At 41.4% G+C, this 25,315-nt stretch overlaps 1 protein-coding gene across 10 annotated transcripts in view; it reads right to left on the bottom strand.

Annotated features, from left to right (window-relative positions):
• SCML4 (Scm polycomb group protein like 4) overlaps positions 1–25,315 on the bottom strand; it is a 120,791-nt gene that overhangs the window by 50,463 nt on the left and 45,013 nt on the right. For 8 of the 10 annotated variants that reach the window (XR_002478507.2, XR_002478508.2, XM_021670500.2 and 5 more), the window contains one exon: positions 20,806–21,020. The exons of the other annotated variants lie outside the window; for them this stretch is intronic. Coding sequence is in view for 6 of the 8 variants with exons in the window: in XM_021670500.2 (XP_021526175.1) it covers positions 20,806–21,020 (215 nt within the window). In the remaining 2 variants the exon portion in view is untranslated. The remainder of the gene's footprint in view (positions 1–20,805; positions 21,021–25,315) is intronic. 10 annotated transcript variants of the gene reach the window in all.

Here is a 25,315-nt window from a genome sequence, read left to right as displayed (position 1 = left end):
CAGTCAACCTTCTAGAGGTTCTCATTAAAATGCAGATTCTCATTCAGAAGTTCAGCATTTATAACGAGCTCCCGGGTGCCACTGATGCTTCTGGTCCACAGACCACACTCTGAGCAGCAAGGTTGTGTGTCCTACGTTAACATGTGTGCTGTCCTCATCTATAGCCTCACTTTCTTCCTGGAGTTTCAAGATATAATAATAATGATAGTCACGGAGAAATAATATTCGAACTGCTAGCTCCACAGTCATTCTATATTCACTCTTTTATTTATTCCGCAAACATATATTGAGAGCCTATTTCATGCCTAATACTCTTCCAGCTGCTAGGGAAACAACCAAAGCAAAGCGTACAAAAATCTTTGGCCTCATGGAACTGATATTCTGTTGAGGGGAGACAGACAATAAACAGAATAAATGGGTAAATGATATAGTAGATCAGTTGGTAGTAAAAGCTGGTGATGAAAATAAGGAGGGAAGGGGCATAAGAAGTGCAATTGAGTTGTACTTTGGGTTGAAATTTTAAAATAAGGTGGTTGAAGCACTTCTTGGGTAAAATTGCACCCGAGATTTGAAGGAGGTGAGGGAGCAAGTCATACAGTGTCTCAGGGAAGAATATTCCAGGCAATGTCAATATCAAGTCCCACGGTCTTGAGGCAGGAGTACGCCCGGAGGGTGTGTGCAACTGTAGAGGGGCCAGAGTGAGATTGGAGAGGTAATAACGCCAGGTTGGCAGGGCTTTGCAGGACACTCTCAGGCTTTTAGCTATTACTCTTGAGCTCTTTTGAGCAGGGAAACAATAGGATCTAAACTAACATTTTAATAATCTTTCTGACTGTGGTCTTGAGAAGGGACTGAAGAAGCAAAAGTGGGAGGACCAGTAACCTAGAGTAGCTGAGAGATGACTGTAGGTTGGATCGTGGTGGTAGCAGTGGTGGTGATGAGAAGTGGATAGACTCTGGTCACATTTTGAAGATGGAACCAACAGAATTTACCAACACATTGAATGTGGTACATGAGAGAAAGAAGGAAGTCAAAGATGACTTCAAGCATTGGCACCAGCAGGGGTCTAGGTGGAGTAAGGTTTTTTGTTGTATTTTGTTTTGAAGGGAAAGAGGATACAGAGGAGGGGGCTAGAGAAGATCAGGGGTGAGTTTTGGACATGTCGAGTTTAAGATTCTTACCAGACGTCCAAGTGGAGATGTTACTAGGCGGTTGCATCTAGTAAAATATAGAGTTCTGGGGGAGAGCCTTAATGAAGAGGTACGTTTGGGAATCATCAATATAGAGTTGGTATCTCAGACCATAATAATGGAAGAGATCATCAGAGAAGTGAGTGTAGATGGAGAAGAGAAGGATCCAAACACTGAGCCCTGCAAGATTTCAACACAAAGACCCTGGAGAAATGAGGAAGGAACAAGCAAAAGAAACCAGGAAAGAACACCCGATGGGGTAGAAAGAAAACTGGGAGGGGCGATAGCGTGGGAGTTAACAGAGAAAGTCTTTCAAGGAGGACAGCGTGGTTAACCAGGTTAAGTGCTCTGATTAGACAAGAAAGACTAGGAATGGCCATTAGATTTAGCAGTTTATCAATAAGAAAGGTGGTGGCACAGTGGGTTGAACTGGAATAAGGATAAATCTTTGCCCTCATGGAACTGACATTCTAATGGCTGGTGGGGGTGGGAAGACAACAAATGAATAAATAAACATATCATACAGTATGTTAGAACATGATGAGAGTCAATGGTGAAAATAAAGAAACAAAGAGCATGGGAAATGCAATTCAGGGGTTGTACTTTTGTCAAAAAAGGGAGCAGGGAACTAGGCATAGCAAAGGAGCAAAGCAGGATTGAAAGACTTTTTTGCCCCACAATGAGATACCACCTTGCTAGTAGCTATTAAGATAGCGACTATAAAAAAATACAAAAGAAAAAATAACAAAATGAAAACTCCCCAGAAATGTTGGCAAAGAGGTGGAGAAACTGGAACCCTTGTGCATTGAGAGTATGGCATTTTTTCAAAAAATTAGAAATAAAACTACCATGTGACCCAGAAATTCCATTGCTGAGTATATGCCCCCCAAAACTGGAAACAGAGTCTAAAAGAGATATTTCACATCCACGTTCATGGTGACACTATTTACAATAGCCAAAAGTCTAATTCATAAAGACAGAAAGTGGTTGCCAGGGACTGGGGGAAGTGGGGAATGAGGAGTTACTGCTTAGTGGATACAGAGTTTTAATTTTGCAAGATGAAAATGTTCTGGAGACTGGTTGCACAACAATGTGAATAGGCTTAACACTTGAGTTTTATGGTAAACTCAATAATGGTAAATTTTAGAAATAATGGTAAATTTTATGTGTTTTTTGGCAAAATTAAAAAAATTAATTTTCAGGATTCTTTCTTTTTTGTTTTTGAGATGGGAGGAATGATAGTGTCTTAATGCTGATTAAAGTAATCCGGTAGAGATAAAAGTTGATTATACAGAAGAACTTGCGGAGTACTGCTCGCATGAAAGGGCTTTGAGTAGGTGAGAGGGTAGGAGATTAAGTGCATGAGAGAGGCTGTGGCCTAAGACAAAACACACATTTTTCATCTATTGCAACAAGAAGGCAGACAGAATGTAAAGGTTTGGATGCTGGGTGGGTGGATGTGGAGGTGGGAGCTTGCATAAGGTCTCTTCCCCTGGCTTCCAATTTCCCCAAGATAAGGAAGCTGAGTGGTAGGACAGAGGAGGTAGGTGTGGCCATGAACTGGGAGAGTGGGAGGGCTGGGGAATGGAGCATGGCGGTTGAGCAGCACTGAGGGGGCACTGGGACGTGCAGAAATGAATGTGAAATGAGATCAGTTAACAGCAAGCACACTGGCTGCACAGTGCTGGATGGGTGCTCGGAACCTCTATATTAATCAGAAACTATAATTAACAGTAGAGATTTCATCTTATTCTGAGTGTCACATTTCAAATTCAAGGACCTACCCTGTAGGAATACACTGCTACATATTACAAACAAAATTTAAAAGAAACCTCAGTCATGGGAATGGGAGATCATAAACCTGTTGTGGCTCAGTGACCCTGACAGTGGTGTGGCTTCGTCACCTGCCACACGTCATGAGGGTGGTGGCCGCCATGCCTATTCATGGAGGTCATGCACCAAGGGTCCCCTGCCTGCCTTTCTAGGAATGATATCCTGCTTTCCATGTCTTGTGATGGAGAGGCTGGTGGTGACAGCGTCCCTGAAGACTTCGGGCAGTGACTTCTGGGATAACCCTGGCTAAATCCTCCTTCACAAGCTTAAAGCCCTTAACTCCCAACACAGAGATAATAATGCTCACTGGGGAAAAATAGAATTGGCAAATTACTTTTTCCTCTATGGTCTTTAAGCAAATCACACAAAGATACTTGTGATTCTTCCCTAGAAAAATGACAATGATGATGAAGACTAAAACGTAACTATCCACACACTATTTACTGTTCACGTAAACCTCCTAATGACCCTAACATCTAACGTCTTATCACCATTTTAATATTTATTAGAGGCCAGGAGTATTGATTCATGCCTGTAATCCCAGCACTTTGGGAGACCAAGGTGGGAGGATTGCTCGAGCTCTGGTGACTAGGCTGGGCAACATAGTAAGACCTCATCTATACAAAAAATTTAAAAAATTAGCCAGGCATGGTGGTGCGTGCCTGTTGTCCCAGCTACTCAGGAGGCCTAGGCAGGAGGATTGCTTGAACCCAGGGGATCAAGGCTGCAGTGACCTATGATCACGGCACTGTACTCCAGACAGACCCTGTATCAAAAACAAAACAAAACAAAATTACTAGAGAAGAATCTGTTCATTAAACCTACATCAAATGAAGTAGTGGAATTATAATTGGCTGTTACTTCTGTCCATTTCTGCCCAAGTTAAATTAGAGGGATTAGATTCAATTGCCTGGTTGCAAGGAAACCTTCTGTATTCATCCAATTTCCAAAACAACTGCTAGAACTTTTGAATGAAAGAAAAAGTCACACGCAACTATGGGTAGTATATGGCTTTTTAAAAATATCCTTTGCTAAATAGTAAACCACGAGTAGAAATACTCTTTTGACTTAGCATTCAGAAATTTTAATCTCGTTGCTTAATATAAAGAATCAAAAGTAGCCTAGCATAGAAAAGGAGGTCACCCATGATTTTAGAAAAGTCTTGAAATAGAAGAGCACAGATACGCCCCCACTGGCTAGAGGCATTGCTGTAGTGTGACGTAGGACCCAGTCCATCAGCACAAACTCTCCCCAGTGGAATGGGAGAGCTTCCTGTCTGTCGCAGCCTATCCCAGCTGTTCTCTGGCAGGGCGTTTGTCTTTGTTGTTGTTGCCTTAGGTTTCTAAAAAAAAATGCTGTTTATTTTCTGTTTTAAATGGACAAAATAAAACAGAGTGCTGATGTAGCGGTTTCTAACGCCATTCTTCAACATAAGGAACAAAAACTCCTCGCAGACATGGCTGGTTTTAGGACTACGGCAGGGAATATACGAGGGGAGCCTAGAGCAGCTTGTAGTGCCAGAAAGTAAGACAATACTAAGGAAACGGAACACAGACAATGGTGGGGGTTGGGTACGGGGACACAGGTGCCAACTGAAAGAGCTCCCAATGGCCAAATTCGGACCAGCAGGAGCAACAAATAAATAATGCAATAATGGATTATAACTCAAAGTATGAAATAAATATTCATGAATCCACACTGATATAAATAGGTGATTGGCTCAGTAAATAAAAAGGAAAGAACATACAACTCTCCCATGCATGAAAATTTCAAATAATTTACATAGACACCCCACCCTCAAGTAGATGAAGCATAATCCCTATTCCTTAAGTATGGGCTGTGCATAGTGACTTCCTTCCAAAGAGTACAGTATGGAAATGGAGGGGAAATGTAACTTTACGTGGAGAAACAGAAAAATAGGACTTCAACTGTATGATCAAAGTCAACATCATCTGTGGTAAGTCATGTCCACAGCATGTACTCTCACCATATGATGAAAATGCCACGTCACCTCTGGGATCTTCTTCCCCAAGCCCCCTAACCGTAGTCTAATCATGAGAAAAACATTAGACAAACACAGATTGCAGAACATTTTACAAAATACCCGATCAGTGCTCCTCAAAACTGCCAAAGCCATCACAAAAGGAAATTCTGAGCAACTTTCCCAGCCCAGAGGAGCTTAAGGAAACATGACAATTAAATGTTCTGTGGTATCGTGGATGGGATCCCGGAATAGAATAGAATAGGGAAAAGCTAATTAAATTGGAATAAAATGTTGACTTTATTTAATAATACAGTGTTATGATGGGTTCACTGGTTGTGACAAACGTACCATGGTAATATGAGATGGTAGCCACGGGGGAGTCCAGGCGCAGCGTACGTGAGAATTCTCTGTTTTATCTCTGCGACACTTCTGTAAACCTAAAACTATTCTAAAATAGTGTTTGTTTTGAAAATATTAAAAACAGGATGTGGCAGTATAAACTGGGTAAATGGAGAGGAGGAGAGAAGAGGCTCTTCCTGGCAGCACGGGACTGGAAGGAGGTTGCTGCACGGGATGCTGTGCCCTGACACACAGGAGCTAATCCTGGGCCTTCAAAGCTAACACCCCTGCCCAGATGTTGGGATAGTTGCCACCTTTACCTGCAATTCAAAACCTCAACCCAGCAGGTGTGGCGACCCCTCATCCAAGGCAGGGGCCATGCTTTGCCTCGTTAGAGACCCCTGCTGGGACAAAGCGGTAGGGCAGAGTGTCCCTACCAGCTGGAGTCTCCACCAGAGCGGCTGGGGAATCTGGGATCAGCTCCTCTTTCTTTTTCATTTGTAGAACCAAAATGGAATTTCAAACTGGGAAATTTCTTGCTCCAGCTGTCATTCAGGGGAGGACCTTCTCTAGGACTTTTGCTAGAGAATCACTGGAAAGAATTGAGAGGGAATTTGGGGGGAAACTGAGATGTGTGGCCAGGAGGACACTAAAGGGGAGAGGGTCAGTTGATGTAAAACTCAAGTATTTTTCTAGAAACATCTGGCTTTGGCAGTAACAGAAATGCTAACTAAACATTGTTTGACAGACTGGCAGCAAGAGGTGGATAATCTGAGGATGGAGAGCGTGGCTGGGGAAGGATGAAGCTGTATAGAGGCCGCTCGTACATCCGCAGACGGTAAACCAACACAGCAAAAATGTTAAAATGTGTTTAGGGCAGCAGTGGGCACATGCAAAGGAATGCAAGCTTTGGATCTGGGTTGAAAGTCCAGCTTGGCCACTCACTGACTCTAAGGCTTGGTACTTAGGCCCTCGGGACCTGCCTTTCCTCATCTGTAAAGATAAGAACACCCTCTCACAGGGATGTAGTCAGAATTAAATGCAGAAGTTTAGCATAATGCAAAGTGAGAACTCAATGAATGTTCATTGCCATTATTGGTGTTAGTATTATTACTGTTACTTTTAGAAATTCCAGAAATGCATATAAGTCCCAAGTTTCTTGTTCACGCCTTTTTGGCAGGAGGAGGAAACTGCCCATCTTTCCTGGAACCCACATCTACGTTTTCCATGCTTGTCTCTTGGGATCACATCTTCACAAATCTCTGCAAACCCTCCCTTTTCCCTCACACCTCGCAGATGATCCCCTCTGAGAAACGTGCTTCCGATCCCATCTTGAAATGGTTCCTAAGTATTGCTTATTTAAGAGCTATCCTTTCCAAGTGGCGTCATTTAAGCCAAAACTAAAAAGGAAAAAAAAAAATCATTCATTCAATCAGACATTTATTCAACAAAAACTTCTTGGGCACCTACTATGTGCCAGGAACTGTTCTAGGTGCTGGAGATCCAGCTGTGAATGGGGAAGATAAACTTCTTGTCTCAATGAGAGCAACTAGGTGACCAGGGTAGGCCTATAAAGGGGTGACATTTAAGTCAGGATCCGAGTGGCAAGAGGCAGCCTATTGTGACTGGAGAAAGGTTTCCAGGCAGACAGAACAGCTTGTGCAAACATCCTAAAGCTTGGCTTCTTCAAGGAACCAAGAAACCAGAGGGGTTGGAACTGTGGGCAAGAGTCAGAATGGTGCAAGATGAGGTCAAGCTAGATAGTTAGGATGAGCTAAAAATGGCAGTTTTCTAAGTTAGTGTTATGCACTGAATTGTGTCTTTCTAAAAAGACATACGTTCAAGTTCTAATCCCCTGTACCTGCAAATACTGGCTTTATTTAGACATAGGGTCTTTGCAGACGTAATCGAGTCAAAATGAATGCATACTGAATCAGGGTTGGTCTTAACCCAATGACTGGTGTGCTTATAAGGAAAAAAAAACTTGATACAGACACAGACACCTGTTTGGAGAGAATGCCATGTGATGACACAGGCAGAGATTGGAGTGACGTGTTGACAGCCAAGAAACAGCAGGATTGTCAGCAACCACTAAAAGCTAAGAAGAGGCAAGAAAGGGTCCTCCTCTGGAGTCTTCAGAGAGAGCATGGCCCTGCTGATACCCTGATTTTGGTCTTCTAGCTTCCAGAAAGGATGTTTTAAGCTACCCAGTTTGTAGTACTTTGTTACAGCAGCCCTAACAAAACAAATACAGTCAGGATAACGAGTTTGGATTTCTATGAGTGATGGAAATAATTAGAGGATTTTAAGCAGGAAAACACACAAGCTAGTTTTCATTTTATAAAGATAAATACGGTGCCAGACCCAGTGGCTCACATCAGAATCTCTGAGTGCTGTTATCCTAGCACTTTAGGAGGCTGAAGCAAGAAGGTCACTTGAGCTCATGAGTTCAAGACCAGTCTGGGCAAAATGGTGAAACCCCATCTCTACAAAAAAATTAAAAAAAAAAAAATTGGCCGGGTGTGGTGGCACACACCTTAGTCCCAGCTACTTAGGAGGCTGAGGTGGGAGGATGGCTTGAGCCTGGGAGGCGAAGATTGCAGTGAGCTGAGATTGCGCCACTGCACTCCAGCCTGGGAGACAGAGCCAGACCCTGTCTCAAAATAAATAAATAAATAAGGCTGCGGTTAGGCAGAATGGATGGGGAGGTGGAGGCTAAGTGCAGGAAAGAACATTACTAAGGATGTATTACATGGTCCAGCCGAGAAACACTGGTAGCTGAACTAGGGTGGAAGTAAGGACGTGGAAAGAATTGACTGGATTCAGGGTGTACTTTAGAGATAGAACGGAAGTGATGGATGAGACAAAGCACAAAATCTAGGATAACATCTACATCTCTTCACAAAATCTTTGCTTTGATAGTACATTTTTATTTCTTTAGTTTTAAAGCATTAGCATTTGTTTACTTATTGCTGATTTGGTTAACTTATTAACTAGACTTATTATTGGGCAATAATACTGGCTTTGTCTCTAAGTTTCAAAACATTCCTTCTCTAATATTAAAGTAATAAGCCTTCAGAATGGGACAGTAAAAGTTCTGTGCAGAACTTTGGGAGAGGACATGAAAAAACGAAATAATCCATATTTCCTCACTGGGGAAATGGACGTAATTTCAGTCAACTACACGTTGCCCATTGCACTGCAGGGCAGTGGCAAGAATACAGGTCTTAGAGGTAACAAATGACATCCTAGTCCTGGCTCTGCTGCCAACTCACATGGGACTCTGAGCAACTCACTCAGCAACTCTAAGCTTCATCTTCCAAAGCCATTAAATGGGTTACAGTTGTTGGTTTCTAAGCTCTTCCCAACTCGTAGTGTTGTGTGTGTAACTTTTATTAGATTATTTTTGAAAACATTAAAGAATTTGAGTCAAAATCAGTGTAGTGCCATATTTAGAGTATTAATTAGAAGAAATGTAGCATTCTAAATTCTTTGAAGTCTTGTTTCTGGTAAGATAGAAAATTGGTTATTAGGATCAATTGAAACTACTACAAATAATGAATAAATGCAAAAAATGATTAAAAGTATGGAGGAATCGACATATATAAAGAATAACCAGGCCAACATATATGTGTAATCTGGGCCATGGGCATTGCTGTGAAGCCCAGGGCTTACCCTAAGAGCTACAACCTCAGTGTAAGGGCAGGTCAGCTGTAGAATTGTCCCACCTTCCCGCTCCCCTAGCTGGCTGCAAGAAAAGTTGCTTTGACACTGAAAGGATTTGCAGAATCTCTGAGAAGATATTACCACAAGCCAGAACTCACATAGATTTGCATCCCAAATTCACAGAACTTGGGTGATCAAGGAAACCTTAGGCTGTGAATTTAGTTAAAAAATTACCCAATATGACAGTGTCTCAGGTGTCTGGAAAGGCAAAAGAAAATACATGGTATCTGGAGAAAGGTTTCAAAGAAGTCTCAAAAATAATTGTTCAAGGTTGATGAATAACAGTTCAAAATACCCAATCATGTAAAGGAAGCAAAGAACTAAAGAAAGAATAAATAATAAAAACACACAGCAATACAACCCCCAAAATATTAAGATATTTCAATTATCCAACTTAGATTATAAAAACAACTATGATACTATGCATAAAGATATAAAGGACAAGCTTGAAAATATATCTGGGAAACAAAAAATGATTTTAAAAAACACAGTAAATTTGAAAAAGGAGCAAATTGAACTTTTATAAATGGCAAATATAGTAACTAAAATTAAAAAGTAAACAGATAGACTTAACAGCATAGTAAACATAGCTAAAGAGAAAATTAATGAACTGAAAGATATATCAGAAGAAATTATCCAGAAAACAGCACAGAAACAAATAGATTAAAACTATGGAAAAGAGGTTAAAAGACATGGAGAATATGACAAGTCTGAAACATTAGAATTTCAGAAGAAAAGAATATAGAGAATGGAAAGGAGATTATATTTGAAGAGATAATAGCAGAGAATTTTCCAGAGCTGATGAAAGATTTCAAATTACAAATTCAGGAAGTGCAGCAAATCCTAAATAGGATGGATAAAAAGTAAATCCACACGTTGACATGATAAAGTGAAATTGTAAAACACCAAAGACAGAGAAAAATCTTAAAATTAGATTAAAACTACAAATTACTTTTTAAGAAACACCCAAATAAGCTAGAAAAGTAGTTGAGTTCTCTACAACAATGAACCCCGAACATAAATAAAATATCTTTTTTTTTTTTGGGATGGAGTCTTGCTCTGTCACCCATGCTGGAGTGCAGTAGAATAAACTTGGCTTACTGCAACCACTGCCTCCTGGGTTCAAGTGATTCTCCTGCCTCAGCCTCCCGGGTAGCTCAGATTACAGGCAGGCACCACCACGCCAAGCAGATTTTCGTATTTTTAGTAGAGATGGAGTTTTATCATGTTGGCCAGGCTGGTCTTGAAGTCCTGATCTCATGTGATCTGCTCGCCTTAGCCTCTCAAAGTGCTAGGATTACAAGCATGAGCCACTATGCCCAGCAAAATAGAATACATTCCATATGCTTCAAGGGAATAACTGACAACCTAGACTTCTACACCTAGCCAAAAAAAAAAAAATTCTTTTTTTTCAAAAGTGAAAGTAAAATAAAGATACTTCCAAGCAACAAAAACAGAGTTTTGATAAACTGAGAGGACCTATATTAGAGGAGCTTCTTTTCATTTCACTTCAGGCAAAATGAAAAGGAACCCAGGTATAAGGTTTGATATGCAAAAATGAAGAATTTTTTTAAAATGGTAAATAATCAGGTGAATTAAAATGAAAACAACTGTATAAAACAATAATGATGTCTGGAAGGGCTAAAAAAGAAAAAAAATTAAAATGTATGGCAACAATAATATATAAGTGGGGGGCAGAATATAAATGGAGTTAAAGTTTACTAAGGTCCTTGTATTCTTTAGGAAGAAGCAAAAGTATGGTTAACTTTAGATGACTCTAATAAGTAAGCATGCTCTAATTTTTAAAGTAACCATTAATACAACAGAAAACAGAATGCTTGACTTCCAATGAATGGGAAAGAAAAAATTAAAAACCCAAAAGAAGGCAGAAAAGACAGGTAAAAGAAAGATATAGAATACAAAAAATCAATATAGATTGAAACCCAAATGTATTGGTAATTTTTAAAAACATAAATGAATTAAACACCTAATTAAAAGACAAAGATGTCATACTAGATGTTATGAGCCAAAATGTGTCCCCCAAAAACATGTTGAAATCTCAACCCTCAGTACCTGTGACTGTGACCTTATTTGAAAATACAGTCTTTGCAGATGGTTGAGTTAAGATGACGTCATAAGGCTGGATCTTAATCCAATGTGACTGGTATCCTTATACAAAGAGGAAATATGGATGGAGAGGCAGACACACAGAGATGGAAGATGATGGGAAGACATGAGGAGTAAGCCATCTACAAGCCAAGGAAAGCCTGACACTATTAGAAGCTGGGAGAGAGACAAGAGAGACATGGAACAGATTCTTCCTCACAGACTCAGAAGGAATCAACACTACCTTCACTTTTATCTTGAACTTGTAGCTTCTAAAACTCTGAGACAATAAATTTAAGTTGCCTAGCTTGTTGCATTTTGTTTATCAACCCTAGAAAATGAATACACTCGATTTTTTTTTTTTTTTTTTTTTTGGTCAAGATCTCACTCTCCCTCAGGCTGGAGTGCAGTGGCACGATCATGACTTACTTCAGCTTCAAGTTCCTGGACTCAAGCAATCCTTCCACCTCAGTCTCCCAGGTAGCTAGGACTACAGGTGTGGACCATCACAGTTGGCTAATTTATTTATTTTTTGTAGAGGCAGGGCCATGTTATGTTGCTCAGGCTGGTCTCGAACTCCTAGGCTCAAGCGATCCTGCTGTCTAGCCTCCCAAAGTGCTGGAATTACAAGCATGAGCCACTATGCCCAGCCTAGATTTTTGTTTTTTTTTTTTTAATTATGTTCTCCCTCCTTTATTTCCTTTCTGTTGTGGACTGAACGTTTGTGTCCCCTCCAAAATTCCTATGTCGAAGTTCTAACTCCCAATGTGAAGGTATTTGAAGGTGGAACCTTTGGGAGGTAATTAGGTTTAGATAAGGTTATGAGGGTGGGCCCCATGAGGAGATTAGTGTTCTGTTTGTGTGTATGTTTTTGAGACAGAGTCTTGCTCTGTCACTCAGACTGGAGTGCAGTGGCACGATCCCGGCTCACTGCAACCTCCGTCTCCCAGGTTCAAGTGATTCTCCTGCCTCAGCCTCCCAAGAAGCTGGGATTACAGGCACATACCACCATGCCCAGCTAATTTTTGTATTTTTAATAGAGATGGGGTTTTGCCATGTTGGCTAGGCTAGTCTCAAACTCCTGACCTCAAGTGATCTGCCCACCTGGGCCTCCCAAAATGCTGGAGCTACAGGTGTGAGCCACCGAGCCTGGCTGGGGTTAGTGTCCTTAAAAGAAGAGGAAGAGAGGCCAGAGCTTGCTCACTCCACCATGGGAGGACACAGTAAGAAGGCAGCCATTGCCAAGAGAGCCCTCACCGGAAGTGAATCCTGCTGCACCTTGATCTTGGACTTAACAGCCTCCAAAACAATGAGAAAATTAATCTCCGTGTTTAAGTCACCCAGGCTATGGTATTTTGATACAGCAGCCTGAGCTGACTAAGACACCTCCCCAACTCTATTTAAGGAAGACTAGCTTTGTCCCTGTCCCTGCCCATAGCTTTCCTTGCGGACACATTTCTCCTTGGAACTCACATTCTTTCTTCATACAAAACTTCCTTGGGGTTCTGAGGAGATGCTGCAGGGGAGCAGGGTAGAGGAAATTAAATAACTCACCATGTTTAACCTCAGACTTCAGTCTAAAAACTTGCCTGCTGGAAATACAAATTGGTTCCAATAACAAGAAACTTGTGGCCAGTGACCTAATTCCATTCCGAGGAATCAGCCTGTAACTGGGTCTACTCGTACCTTTTTCCTTCTGCAGCTGGGGGAGAGATTAAACACCCGAGAGATGGAAGGGCCAGTACCTTTTGGCCTTGAGGCCTGCTGTGGTTAAATCTGGGATTCTAATTAAATAATCATTGCACTAACACTTCCTTAGGAAAGTAGAATGCTGAAACAGAGTAGATTGCCTGCATCACAGTGAAGGCAGAAGAGGATGCCTGGAGGTGGGAGTGGAATGGCCCAGCTTTCTCGTGCCTTTCAGAGATGCAAATGAGGTGGGATAGGATTCGGATGCTGGGGATTTCTCCCACCAACTCCTTGTTGGGTTCAGATGCTCGTCTGTGTCCTGAGAGGGGCTGAGACTGGTGAGGAGGTGGGGAAGGGTCCTGCTCTGCCTGGAGTGGAAAGAAATGGTTTCATTTCTTCCTACCAAAGGAACCCAAGAGAGGAGACAATGAAGTTGGTACTCCATGGGTACAAGAGAGAGAAGGAAGAAAAAGAAAAACAAAAAATACTGTCTGATATGGTTTGGCTGTGTCCCCATCCAAATCTCATCTTGAATTGTAGCTCCCATAATTCTCACATGTTGTGGGAGGGACCCCTTGGGAGATAATTAAATCATGGGGGTAGTGTCCCCCATACTTATCTCGAGGTGGTGAATAAGTCTCACCAGATCTGATGGCTTTATAAGGGAAAACCCCTTTCACTCGGTTCTCTTTTCTCTTGTCTGCCACCATGTAAGATGTGCCTTTCACTTTCCACTATGATTGTGAGGCCTCCCTAGCCATGTGAAACTGTGAATCCATTAAACTTCTTTTTCTTTACCCAGTCTCAGGTATGTGTTTATCAGCAGCATGAAAAGGGATTAATTACCCAGTCTCAGGTATGTGTTTATCAGCAGCATGAAAAGGGATTAATACACTATCCTTCAGTAAAGTAGAATTCAGAAAAACATCTATCTGTGAGAGTCATTTAATGGAACGCTGTCCACTATGCCTTGTGATCCCAAAAATCTTTAGTAGAAACCACACATTTCTAGAACTGCTTGGTGAGATTGGGTTTCTTACAGAAACTGGTGAGGAAGCAAGTTCTGTGCATCAGTGGCAATGGGATCAAAACGTCAGCCCAGCTGATGAGAGCGGGGACATGGACCATCCGGGTACAGGCATCCTGAGCTCAGCAGAACTCTGATCAGCCAGGAGCTAGAGCTGGCTTGTACTAGTTCATGAAAGAGGATTGTTCATCTTCAGGAGTATTGCACATGGATTGTTAAACACAGCCCTTATTCAAAATCATGAGCTATAGGTTGCTGTGAGCTGAGATTGCACCATTGTTCTCCAGCCTGGGTGACAGAGTGGGATTCTATCTCAAAAAAAATAAATTAAAAAATAAAAATAAAAATTACAGTATATACACTTACAATTTAATTAAGTTTGTAGGGAGTCTCTGAGCCTACTCTGGCTCAGAAGGCTGCCCCATTCGCAAATCATTCTTTACTCAGTGAAACTAAACAAACAAACAAACAAATAAAGTTTGTTAAAAACAAAAGTAATAAATGCTGACAACTCATCACTTTCTAATTTTACGACTGCATTTATATTTCCAAGAGTTTGCTGCTGTATATCTTTTCTCAACTCCATGTTCAGGGGCGTCACATTGGTGGTTCAAAATTGGTCATGAAGGGAATGTTTACATCTTAGAATCTGGGAAATGCTGTGAATTAGAGCCGGATTTATTATTGTATTAATTTATGGACTGTAAAAAGTAATGGAGAAAATGTTAAAAATGCAGATTAAACTTAAAAGCATGTCACGTCTATAGCTGTTACACTGTGAATAGCACAAAAAACTTAATTTCTTTTTGTCTTCAAAAACTATTATCCAATCCAGGCACAGTGGCACATGCCTGTCATCCCAGCTACTTGGGAGGCTGAGGCAGAAGGACTGCTTGAGGCCAAGAGTTCAAGGCTGACCTGGTGCACCGGTTCATGCCTGTAATCCCAGCACTTTGGGATCCTGAGGTCAGGAGTTCAAGACCAGGCTGGCCAACATGGTGAAACTCCATCTCTACTAAAAATACAAAAATTAGCTGGATGTGGTGCTCACCTGTAATCCCAGCTACTCAGGAGGTCGAGGCAGGAGGATTGCTTGAACCGGGGAGACAAAGGTTGCAGTGAGCCAAGATCACACCACTGCACTCCAGCCTGGGCAATAGTGTGAGACTCCATTTCAAAAAAAAAAAAAAAAAAAAGAGTTCAAGGCTGCAGTGAGCTATGATCTTGCTCCTGAATAACCACTGCAGTCCAGCCTGGGCAACACAAAATTCTGTCTAAATAAAAACCCAAACTATTATCCAATTTAGCAAGGAAGTCATTTGCAGTCTTGACAAACAAGGAAATCTCTGACATATGACTTCACTGTTTACACTCATTTTACTCTTTAACATGAGTGAAAATAACAATTAACATTCACGTCAGAGCTACACTCAAAGTGCCAGCTGTAAAACATTTCCAGCCTACCAGTGCCCCAGATTCACTGCTGAGCCTCACCCCTGACCCCTGTTCTGTCCCTGTGTGTGTGGGCATTGGGGGCAGGCAACAGAAGACACAGGGGAGACAGCCCCTACCCTGGGTGCTGCATAGTGTTCAACCCGAGGAAATGGCCCCTGCCTTGTGACTATGTCATCATTTCCCCCACAGACCACAGGTGGCATTCCATACCTGCTGTCAGCAAGAGAGGGACTCTAGAAAGAGGCACGGGAAGGGTATTAGGTAGCCACTCTTCCCATCTGTACTATTAAGCCATCTTTTTTTATTTTTTATTTTTTAGATGGAGTCTTGCTCTGTCGCCAGGCTGGAGTATAGTAGCACGATCTCAGCTCACTGCAACCTCTGACTGCCTGGTTCAAATGATTCTCTTGCCTCAGTCTCCCAAGTAGCTGGGATTACAGGCACGCATCAACAAGCCCAGCTATTTTTTGTATTTTTAGTAGAGATGTGGTTTCACCATGTTGGCCAGGATGGTCTCGATCTCCTGACCTCGTGATCTGTCCATCTCGGCCTCCCAAAGTGCTGGGATTACAGGTGTGAGCCACCACGCCTGGTCTACTAAGCTATCTTTAATGTTTGTGATACAGCTCCAAGCAGTACAACATCTGGATCGCCACAGAACCAGTGACACCAATTCAACAGTTCTAATGAAAACACATTTAGAAAGAGGCTGTAAACAAACGTTGAGACAAACAAACAAAAACACTTTCTACTTAAGTTTGGATGTTCTCTCACTGGAGATTTTTGTGGACTTGACTCTCTTGTTACACAGGACAAAGAACACCTACTTTTTGGGAAAAAAATAAGGAAGAGAGAACAAAACAATTCAAAGTACTGAAGGATTACAAAAATGTTGCATTTACCAATATTAATTAGAAAATTACTTTCTCAAGTGAATTTTTCAGTTAACACAAGCCTGTCCTTTAGGTACTCAACAGAAGCTGCGAGATGTTCCCAAATATCCATTCTCCTTTCTTCCTTTAATAATGGACTTCCTGAATTTTAGCTGATCACCCAGTAACCGGCACTACATTTTCTAGCTTCCCTTGGAGCACCCAAGTGACTAACTGCTGGCCAGGGGAATGCAAATTGCAGTAGATGTGCAACTTCAAGAACTGAGTCCTTCAAGGAGACAGGTGCGCCCTCTGCTAGCTCTATGTTCCCATTCTGTTGGCTAAAACAGTGGGACAGTGGGACCTGGAGCAGCCACCTTAGACCAGGAGGTAGAAACTGTGTGTTAACATGGCAGAGCTGGCTGGGCATGGTGGCTCACGCCTGTAACCTCAGCACTTTGGGACACTGAAGCGAGAGGACCTCTTGAGCCCACGCATTCAAGACCAGCCTGGGGAACTCAGTGAGACTTCATTTCTACAAAAAAAAAAAAAGTGAAAAATTAGCCAGGCATGGTGGCACACATCTGTATTCCCCACGACTCAGTTGCTTGACCTGGGCAGTCGAGGCTAGAGTGAGCTGTGATGGTGCCACTGCACCTCAGCCCGGGTGACAGAGCAACAATACAGGAGCAGCGCAGGTCCCCACCCCATGGAGCCATCGTATCAGCCTTCCCACCTTTACCATGAGGGAGAAATTAGCTTCTCTTCTTTAAAGCCATCGTTATTTGGCCCTAGCTGCATTTGTATCCCGAATGACACAATTACCAACATTTTAAGTCATTTTAATGATTTTGTTTTTAATATTTCAAGGATGATATCCTTTCTAGAATATGCCACACTTTTCTTAACTCATTAGACAGAGCAGACAGAATACCACTTAGTCTTTGTTGACTTGAGAAGCATAATTGCTATCTGAATAGTAACACAGCCATGGCTGAGCAGCGGAGGGCTGCGGCCTCCTGTGGGCTTGGCTGATTCACACCTAAGGCCTGCAGTTTCTCTGCAGTTCCTTCCTCTCACTCTCAAACTATCAAGGATCAAATAAGACATACACAGAGAGTGCTTCCACCCGGAGCCTCAAATGTAAAAGTATTCAATAAATATTTTATATGATTATGATTGCTATTGGTATTATTATTACCTTGTATTGGGACTAAACAGCTATTTTTCAAAACCCAGCACTTGTTTCTTCTGCTTAAATAAAAATCTCAACCAGGAAGACACAGAAGGTGGAAATCTTATGATTAGAGACTTGCTAACCAGCTGCATCGACAGAATGGAAACTAGGATTTGTCCTTAGTGCAGCCCCCTCTGTCTCTTTGAAAACACCTTGGTGGTCTTTTTGGTCATGAAATATAAGGAAAATCCACCTATTGATCTTGGGGAGTCTCTGAACTACTCAGCCAACAGCCGATGTTTCAAACGGAAACGTAAATGTTCTGTTTGATAACAAACAAGGCTATTTTCATGGTCGTCAGAGTACGGCTCTTCATAGAACATACGATGTTCAGAGATTTTGCTTTCTTTGACCAGGGCAAGAAGCGGGCAGTAGCACCATAAAATGTGATACTCTTCCAGCTGTGGGCCTTCCCTAGCCATATGGCTGCAAGCCTGGGGCCAAGAGGGAGATGGCCAGATGAGCCCTGGGAGGGGGCCTCACCTATGAACTCTAGAGCATTGATACCTGACCACCAGTGTAACCCTCCCTTATCTGCCTGCAAATCACTCATGTTGTCCTCAAGACTCAGGAAGCAGTTAAGTGTCACAGCCTGTGTTATATGTTCTTGGGCTTGAAGGGAGCTCTTAGACCAGGGAGAGTTTCCACATGTGCACAGAGGTGATTGACAGGGCAGCTGGGACAGCACCAGGCAAGAAGTGACAAATGTCAACCAGCATTGGCTTGTTATACAGTCAACACAATGAGGTGTCTTCAGAATCTCCTGGAGAAAAGCCTGCCAAAGTCTTAAAAATATATTATTTTATTATGATGCTATTAATAACATCAATATATCATTGTAATAATGTTATTATTGATATGATAAAATTATTTTATAAGATTGATATTACTGTATTATTTCTCTCTTGTTAGTATATTATCATCTCATTACAAAAGTAATTATTATTCTCTCAGTGTACAGCTGTGTACACAGTCCTCTCTCCCAAAATACCTTCCCCTTCAAATCTAAGGCTACTAACCAAGTGTAATTGAGCTTGTAAAAAACATGTTAACAAAAAAATGTAAACAAATTCTGATGAAAAATCTGGAAGCGTTTTCTTAGCAATGAAATACAAGATCTTTAAAAGTTAGACCAAGTAATACCTTACTTTGCTTGGTCAGGATATTTTTTTAACAACTTCTGGCTCCCCAGCTGTGTCCCAGATAGTTAAAATTGTCAAATTAGTGGCCATTTGGCAAATGGAGTGAAACTGTGCAATCTCTGAGCTGGCTTCTTCACAATTAAAGTCCTGTCATTAATGGTAAAATGGGGTGTCCAGGCCTAGGAAATTGTCAAAATAAAACTGGGGCAATTAATAGGTTGCCAACTTTATTTTGCCAACTAAGAACATTTTTTAAAAATTACTAAATCCTATTAACATACAACATTTAATAAAACCAAACATTTTACTGCCAAGATAGTAGGAAGCAGATATTTCAGAATAAAGGATCATCCTTTAAGAGGAATCATTTGAACTTTACGAAGACTTTCAAATGGCTCTTATTTTTCTTACGACACCATGGATGGGTGAGAACTTGGTGCAGACTGGCGCCTGGTTTGGAACTCCTATTCTGGAACATTAAGCCCATAGCTTGGGAAGCTGGGAGTTGTTGGCCTAAAATAATTTTCGTACAATTTCCTAAATATATGAGAAGTAGATTCAAGGAAGAGCAGTGACCTATGGCCCAGAAGAGAAAGTCTATGAGGAAATGGGAAAAGACTGCCTGCTTTGGGCAGAGTCCTGTATTGTCAGCCAACCAGCCCCAAAGGTTTCTTTCCAATCTGAGGTGTCTCTGAGCGTCACAAGAGCGGAAAACTACCCTTTCGAGACAGGAAAATTGTGAAATCAGGTTCATTTCATGGAATGAATTTTCCATTCTTCCTGGCCCCAGGAATGCTGAGTCTGTTGGTAATTTTCATTCTTGGGTCATGGCCCCCAGGAGAGTAGCAGAAAGGCCAAACAGGAGAGAGAAGTCTTCAGTGTATTTCTTCAGATCCTGGATTTGCTCCCTGGATCTATAAACAGAAAGGCTGCCCTGCTCCAGCCCTCCAGATGCAATTCCCAGAAGCCAACAACTGCACGGGGAGCTGAGTGGGAGAGACTGGCCCTACGCCAGCTTCAGAGACAGTTCTAAAGCTGGCACGCACATGAAAGAAAGGAGATTCTTGTTGTCAGAAAAACAAGCAGTGAGAGAAGCCTTTACCTTATGAGATAGCTGAGTAAAAGCTTCTTTTACTAAAACCAATGACCCAAAGTAACTTTGAGGAGCCTTCCCCCAACCCGACTGTTTTTATTTTCCAGCATTTGGAAGAACTATGGAGAACCAAAGGGATAAAGGTTGAATTCATTACCAACTCTTCCAGAAGCTCTTGCTACTGACCTGAAATAATTTCCATATATTTTCCTAAATATATGGGAGTTAATTGCCAGTTTGCATTCTGGTTTCGGTATTCAGGTCTCAAGATGGAAACATAAGCCCTTATTTCAAGAAAAATAGATGAAGGAAAACTTCTGAAGCTCATTTTCTAATGCCTGAAAGGTTTGTGAAGAACGAGCGTAATATTTTTTCCTCTCTAGTCGCCTATTCCAAAGCATCTTAGAAAAGCAACCCTCCCTTGGGTTTGAGTTGGTTTATGATTGTGGTTACATCCGAGGATTTATTCTCCAGCCCAGCCTCTCCAAATCGCCACTAATTCTTAAAAGGGTCACAGGAATGTAATTTTGCCTGGTATGCCTCCTTGTAGCCAGACTCGATGTCAGCACCTTTTAGAAGTAGGAAATTATGACTTAACAAGCTGAATTTTCATTATGACTCTCTGTGTTGAGGTTCTGTTTAGGAAGACTTTTCTATGTCCTTCGACACTGGCCTGCTTGCATTATTAACTTAAATGTCTCAGGAACATCATCTGCTCCTGTTTAAATAAATGACAAATGAGTTCTGGAAAGTGGCTTCAAGATTTACCCTAGTAGGAACAGTCAGGGGAAAGCTCAGTGTCTGAAACACTAATTTAGATGCAAGGTTTAATAATGTGTATTTAGCGATGGCCCTAAAATGTGCTTGCTCACAGTTTTCCCCATCTGGTGGAATTTGCTTTCTCCACTTGGAAAAATGCACAGGACAGCATGCATTATGTGCCGGGTTGTAACAGACCTCGTCCATCACATGCTTCACTGAGGGAGGCTTGTTTCTCGTCCTGTCTTTCTACCAAGCTCCCAACCTCTAGTGGCATTCTGCAGTGAAGGTCTGACCAAGTACCCATGCCCCAGCCCAATACCACTTTGGAGAAGGAGATGATGGAGCCGTACCTTGTACCCAGGTTTCCGCCCTCTTTTCTTTGGGATCTTCACTGCTGGTAAAGAGCCAGCTGAGGCGGAATAAAGGTTATGAACTGCCATCTTCATAGGTGTGGAGTGAAGTGAGGGTCGGCCTCGCTTTCTCCCTGGGATCCTCTGAGACTGCATTTCTGCTGGTGCCAGTCTTACAGAATGAGGTGACAGATCGCTCACAGGCAGAAGAGGTGCTACGAATTAGTCCAGACACAAAGCAAAACAAAAACAGAAGTGTTTGTTTGGTTTGCAAGGCAGACATGATCCTGTTTGGTGATTCTGGCGATACCTACTACTTACTGGAGGGGAAAACCAAGTATGAAGGAGACAGGTACCACTAGGAGTATTCACAGTGCTGTTTGGGCCTCTGGGGGAGTTAACTGGTACAATTGCAAGGATGGTGAATTTCCATGGGGCAAGTGAAGTAGGGAAGATACTGGCTAGGTGAAGAAAACAATAGCTTCCCAGCTCCAACCACAGTGGATAATGCCACCAGCAACAAAATGACTGAGTCTCAGTTTCCTCAGTAAGTTCAACCTTGAACTGATATAACAACAATATTAAATAAACAAAGTCACTCTCTCATGTTCACTCCTGTCTCTTTGGTTGAGTTATAAATTGTCATGACCTCTTCTTCCTTTGAAAGAAATTTAAATGTATCACATTAATTGTATGAAAGTTGATGGTGTCCCTCTATCAAAATCTGGACAGAGATTTATATACAGATATCTTCATTTTGACATGATTTAGAATTGCAAAAATGAAATGGATGCAACCCAAATAATAAGAAATAGAAGAATATTTAATATATCGGCAGAATAAAATAATCAACTGGGTGAAAGCCTTTAATGACACTTTTTGAATAACATGATGTTGAATAAAGAAAAATCACACATTAAAATGACCTCAACCATGCAAAAATGTATAAGGTAAGAAAGTTGAAGGAGACATGCTAAAATGCAACCAAGGCAAAGATGGTAGGACTATGGGTAATTGTTCACCATGTACAATCCTTTGTACAGATGCCCCACATACTATAATAATCTTAGCATGGCATTAAAAATATGAATACTAAGACCAGGCATGCCAGGCACACTGATTCATGCCTGTAATCCCAGCATTTTGGGGGGCTGAGGCTGGTGGATCACTTGACCCCTGGAGTTCAAGACCAGCCTGGCCAACACAGCAAAATCCCATCTCTACTATGAATACAAAAATTAGCCGAGCTTTGTTGCTAATTACACCTGTAATCCCAGCTACTTGGGAGTCTGAGGCAGGAGAACTGCTTGAACCAGGGAGGTAGAAATTGCAGTGAGCTGAGATCGTACCACTGCACTCCAGCCTGGGTGACAGACTACGACTGGTTAAAAAAAAAAAGAAGAAGAAAGAAGAAGACGCTTCTTAGGTAAAATTGCCTAAACTTTGAAGCAAGAGGTAGTTGATCAAACTTGACTCAAAGAACATAGTGATATCATTAGCCCAGGGGTCAGACTTCCTGGAATGTTCAGAAATGTGGTGAGTGATGCAGAACTTTTAGACTTTGGATAAAATTCATTTTTAGGGATTAGTGGTACCTTACAGTGGAAATGAGAGGCTTTTGCGTAGAAGGTGTTGAGGAAGACAATGGGCGCAGTCCCTACACCCTGGCCTGGCCCTTGTCTACAGGGACAAGATTGCTTTGCTCAGGACAGAAAATATAAAACAGTGGAAGTTCTTAAAAACGTGATGGGAAATATTGGGCATCCTTTACAGATTTAAGGTCACTTTGTTAATTCTCTGAATATGAACAGTATTCTATCAATAACCTTCACCATTCTTGGAAATATCATATGTAGTAAATAGAATTTTAAAGTATAAATTTATTTATTGAATGCACTGTTAAATAGATGAACAATGCACTGTTAGACAAGGTGTTTTGGATATGAATTTTTCTTCTGTTCTTGTGAGTTTAAGGAATATACTCCATCTCATTGACTCTAAGAAGCATATTTTTTTCACACATTAGCATCTCTGAAATCAGTGTGTCATAATTCTATAGGGGGCATTTTTTTCTATCTTAGTAGTATATAAAATAATGACATGTGATATAAGTAAAGGTATCTTAGCGTCAATCAATTAGGATCGGGACCCATAAGCTTATTAACATGTAAACAACAATAACAAATCATCCTACTTCTAAACCTAGCACCTGTACTCCACAGTGCCAACAAATACCCAAAATATTCATTTTCCAAAAAGGGGCTACCAAAAACATTGAAGGACCACCAAATTTATTTCATAAGATTTTTGCTATATGAAGGTTGGTCCAAGTCCAATTTTGCACAATTCTGATCAAGTTTCTGCTTCTTCCTTATTATCTCTATAGACTTTAACTCAGGAATGACTTTTTTCCTAGTTTAGGACATGCTTCTCTACTTTACTACTTTGTCTTTACTGAGGAGTAAAGACAACCTATCCACTAACATCAAGATCCAAAGTCAACAAGAGAAAACCCACAATCAGGCTGGGCACGGTGGCTCACACCTGTAATCCCAGCACATTGGGAGGCTGAGGCGGGTGAATCACCTGAGGTCAGGAGTTTGAAACCAACCTGGCCAACATGGTGAAGCCCTGTCTCTACTAAAAATCCAAAAATTAGCCAGACATGGTGGCATGGACCTGTAGTCCTAGCTACTCGGGAGGCTGAGGTTCGAGAGTCACTTGAGCCCGGGAGGCAGAGGTTGCAGTGAGCTGAGATTACTCCACTGCACTCCAGCCCGGGAGACAGTGTGAAACCCCATCTCAAAAAAAAAAAAAAAAAAAGAAAGAAAGAAAGAGAAAAAGAAAGAAAGAAGGAAAAGATGCGAATCAGAGAAGGCATTGAATCTCTTTCCTCTCTTGTGGAAATGGGAGTCCTCTTGAAGGGTAATTTGCCTGCAGTTCTTCCCTGGTGAGTTGCAAAGCTCTGAGATGCTTCCTCACGAACTCTTCTTACTAATAGGTTTTGAAGAGTAAAAGAGGGGTAACCAATTAACTAGCCCAATAACCTAAGAATTTTTATCATTCACATTAAATCTTTTACAAAAATTCCTCAGTATCTCAAAAACTTTTTTCTAAAAAAAGGTCATCTTTTAAGCTGGGTTTTCTATTGTTCTGCTTCCCTCCAGCTATTGTAAGGAAATGACAGGACTTGGGTTGCTTTCTACTTCTTCCCTTCCACAGAAGCACGTTCGTCTTAGAGGGCACGAAGGAGCTTTCCAGGCCACTACATCTGATAAATAAATTTTATGCTAATGGAGCAACAGTAAACTGTGATTGGTGGAATACTAGGTACCAACTAGGGAGATAATCTGGAGCGAGGAAGTCTTCCCCCAGTCTTTTCAAGGCATCACACCTGAAGAAATGTATATTTCATCCATTAATCAGGAAGATGTTCTTCCCCAACTGCTTGTCACAAGTAAGTACAATTTTAAGGAACAAGTGAGAAGATTCTTAAAAATTAAAGAGGTCATTTTAACCACAGGGGATTCTCTAAATGTCTCCCTGATATAATTCTAAAGGGTTTGGAGGAAAGCGCTTCTAAAGTGCCTTTTCAATAACAGACCCAGACACTTTGGAAGACAGTAGCAGAAGTACAGGTGCCCCAAAATATCCCTTTCTAAAACTAAGACATGAACAAAAAAAGTAAAAATAACAAAGCTCAATACTGAAAGTAAGGAAGAGTCTCAGTATTGGAATGTAATGGAAATAAGACCAATGGGATTTATAAAAGGGAGAACATGGCTGTGGCAGATGAGCAATGCAAATTTATCACGTTTAAAGAAAAGCTCAAAAGTAATTTAAAAATGAAAATACTCAAAGGTATATTAATAGACTACCTTCCACAATGAAGAGGCCCTCTGAGTCTTAAGAAAATTTATTTAAAAATGGTCTTGGTGGCGTGGCTCATGCCTGTAATCCCAGCACTTTGGGAGGCCGAGGCGGGCAGATCACCTGAGGTCAGGAGTTCGAGACCAGCCTGGCCAACATGGGGAAACCCTGTCTCTACTAAAAATACAAAAAATTAACTGGCATGGTGGCAGGCACCTGTAATCCCAGCTACTAGGGAGTCTGAGGCAGGTTGCAGTGAGCTGAGATTGCACCACCGCACTCCAGCCTGGTGTGACAGAGCAGGACTAGAAAAAAAGAAAAGAAAGAAAGAAAGAAGAGAAAGAGAGAAAGAAAGGGAGAAAGAGAAAGAAAGAAGAGAGAGAGAGAAAGAAAGTTTGTTTAAACATGAACAAAAACAAATCAACACTTACAGGAAAACATCTATAAGCATTTAGGTAGATAAACAGGTCATTTACAGTGGGAAGAATAAACAGTTCAGTTCACTTCAGCACCATCGGCCAGAAGATAATGGAATCGCCGTGCTGGCATTTTTTCCAGTTATTTATAATTGCTGACACACTTGCACCACCACAGGGCCTTTGCATATGCAGTTCCCTTTGTCTGGAATGCTCTTTCTTTC

The sequence above is a fragment of the Aotus nancymaae genome, unplaced genomic scaffold (genome assembly GCF_030222135.1).
Source record: "Aotus nancymaae isolate 86718 unplaced genomic scaffold, 86718_ANA_hifiasm-v0.15.2.pri h1tg000040l, whole genome shotgun sequence".
Taxonomy (NCBI): Eukaryota; Metazoa; Chordata; class Mammalia; order Primates; family Aotidae; genus Aotus; species Aotus nancymaae.
The sequence above is the reverse complement of the archived record's forward strand: the minus strand, read 5'-3'. Positions and strand labels throughout refer to the sequence as shown.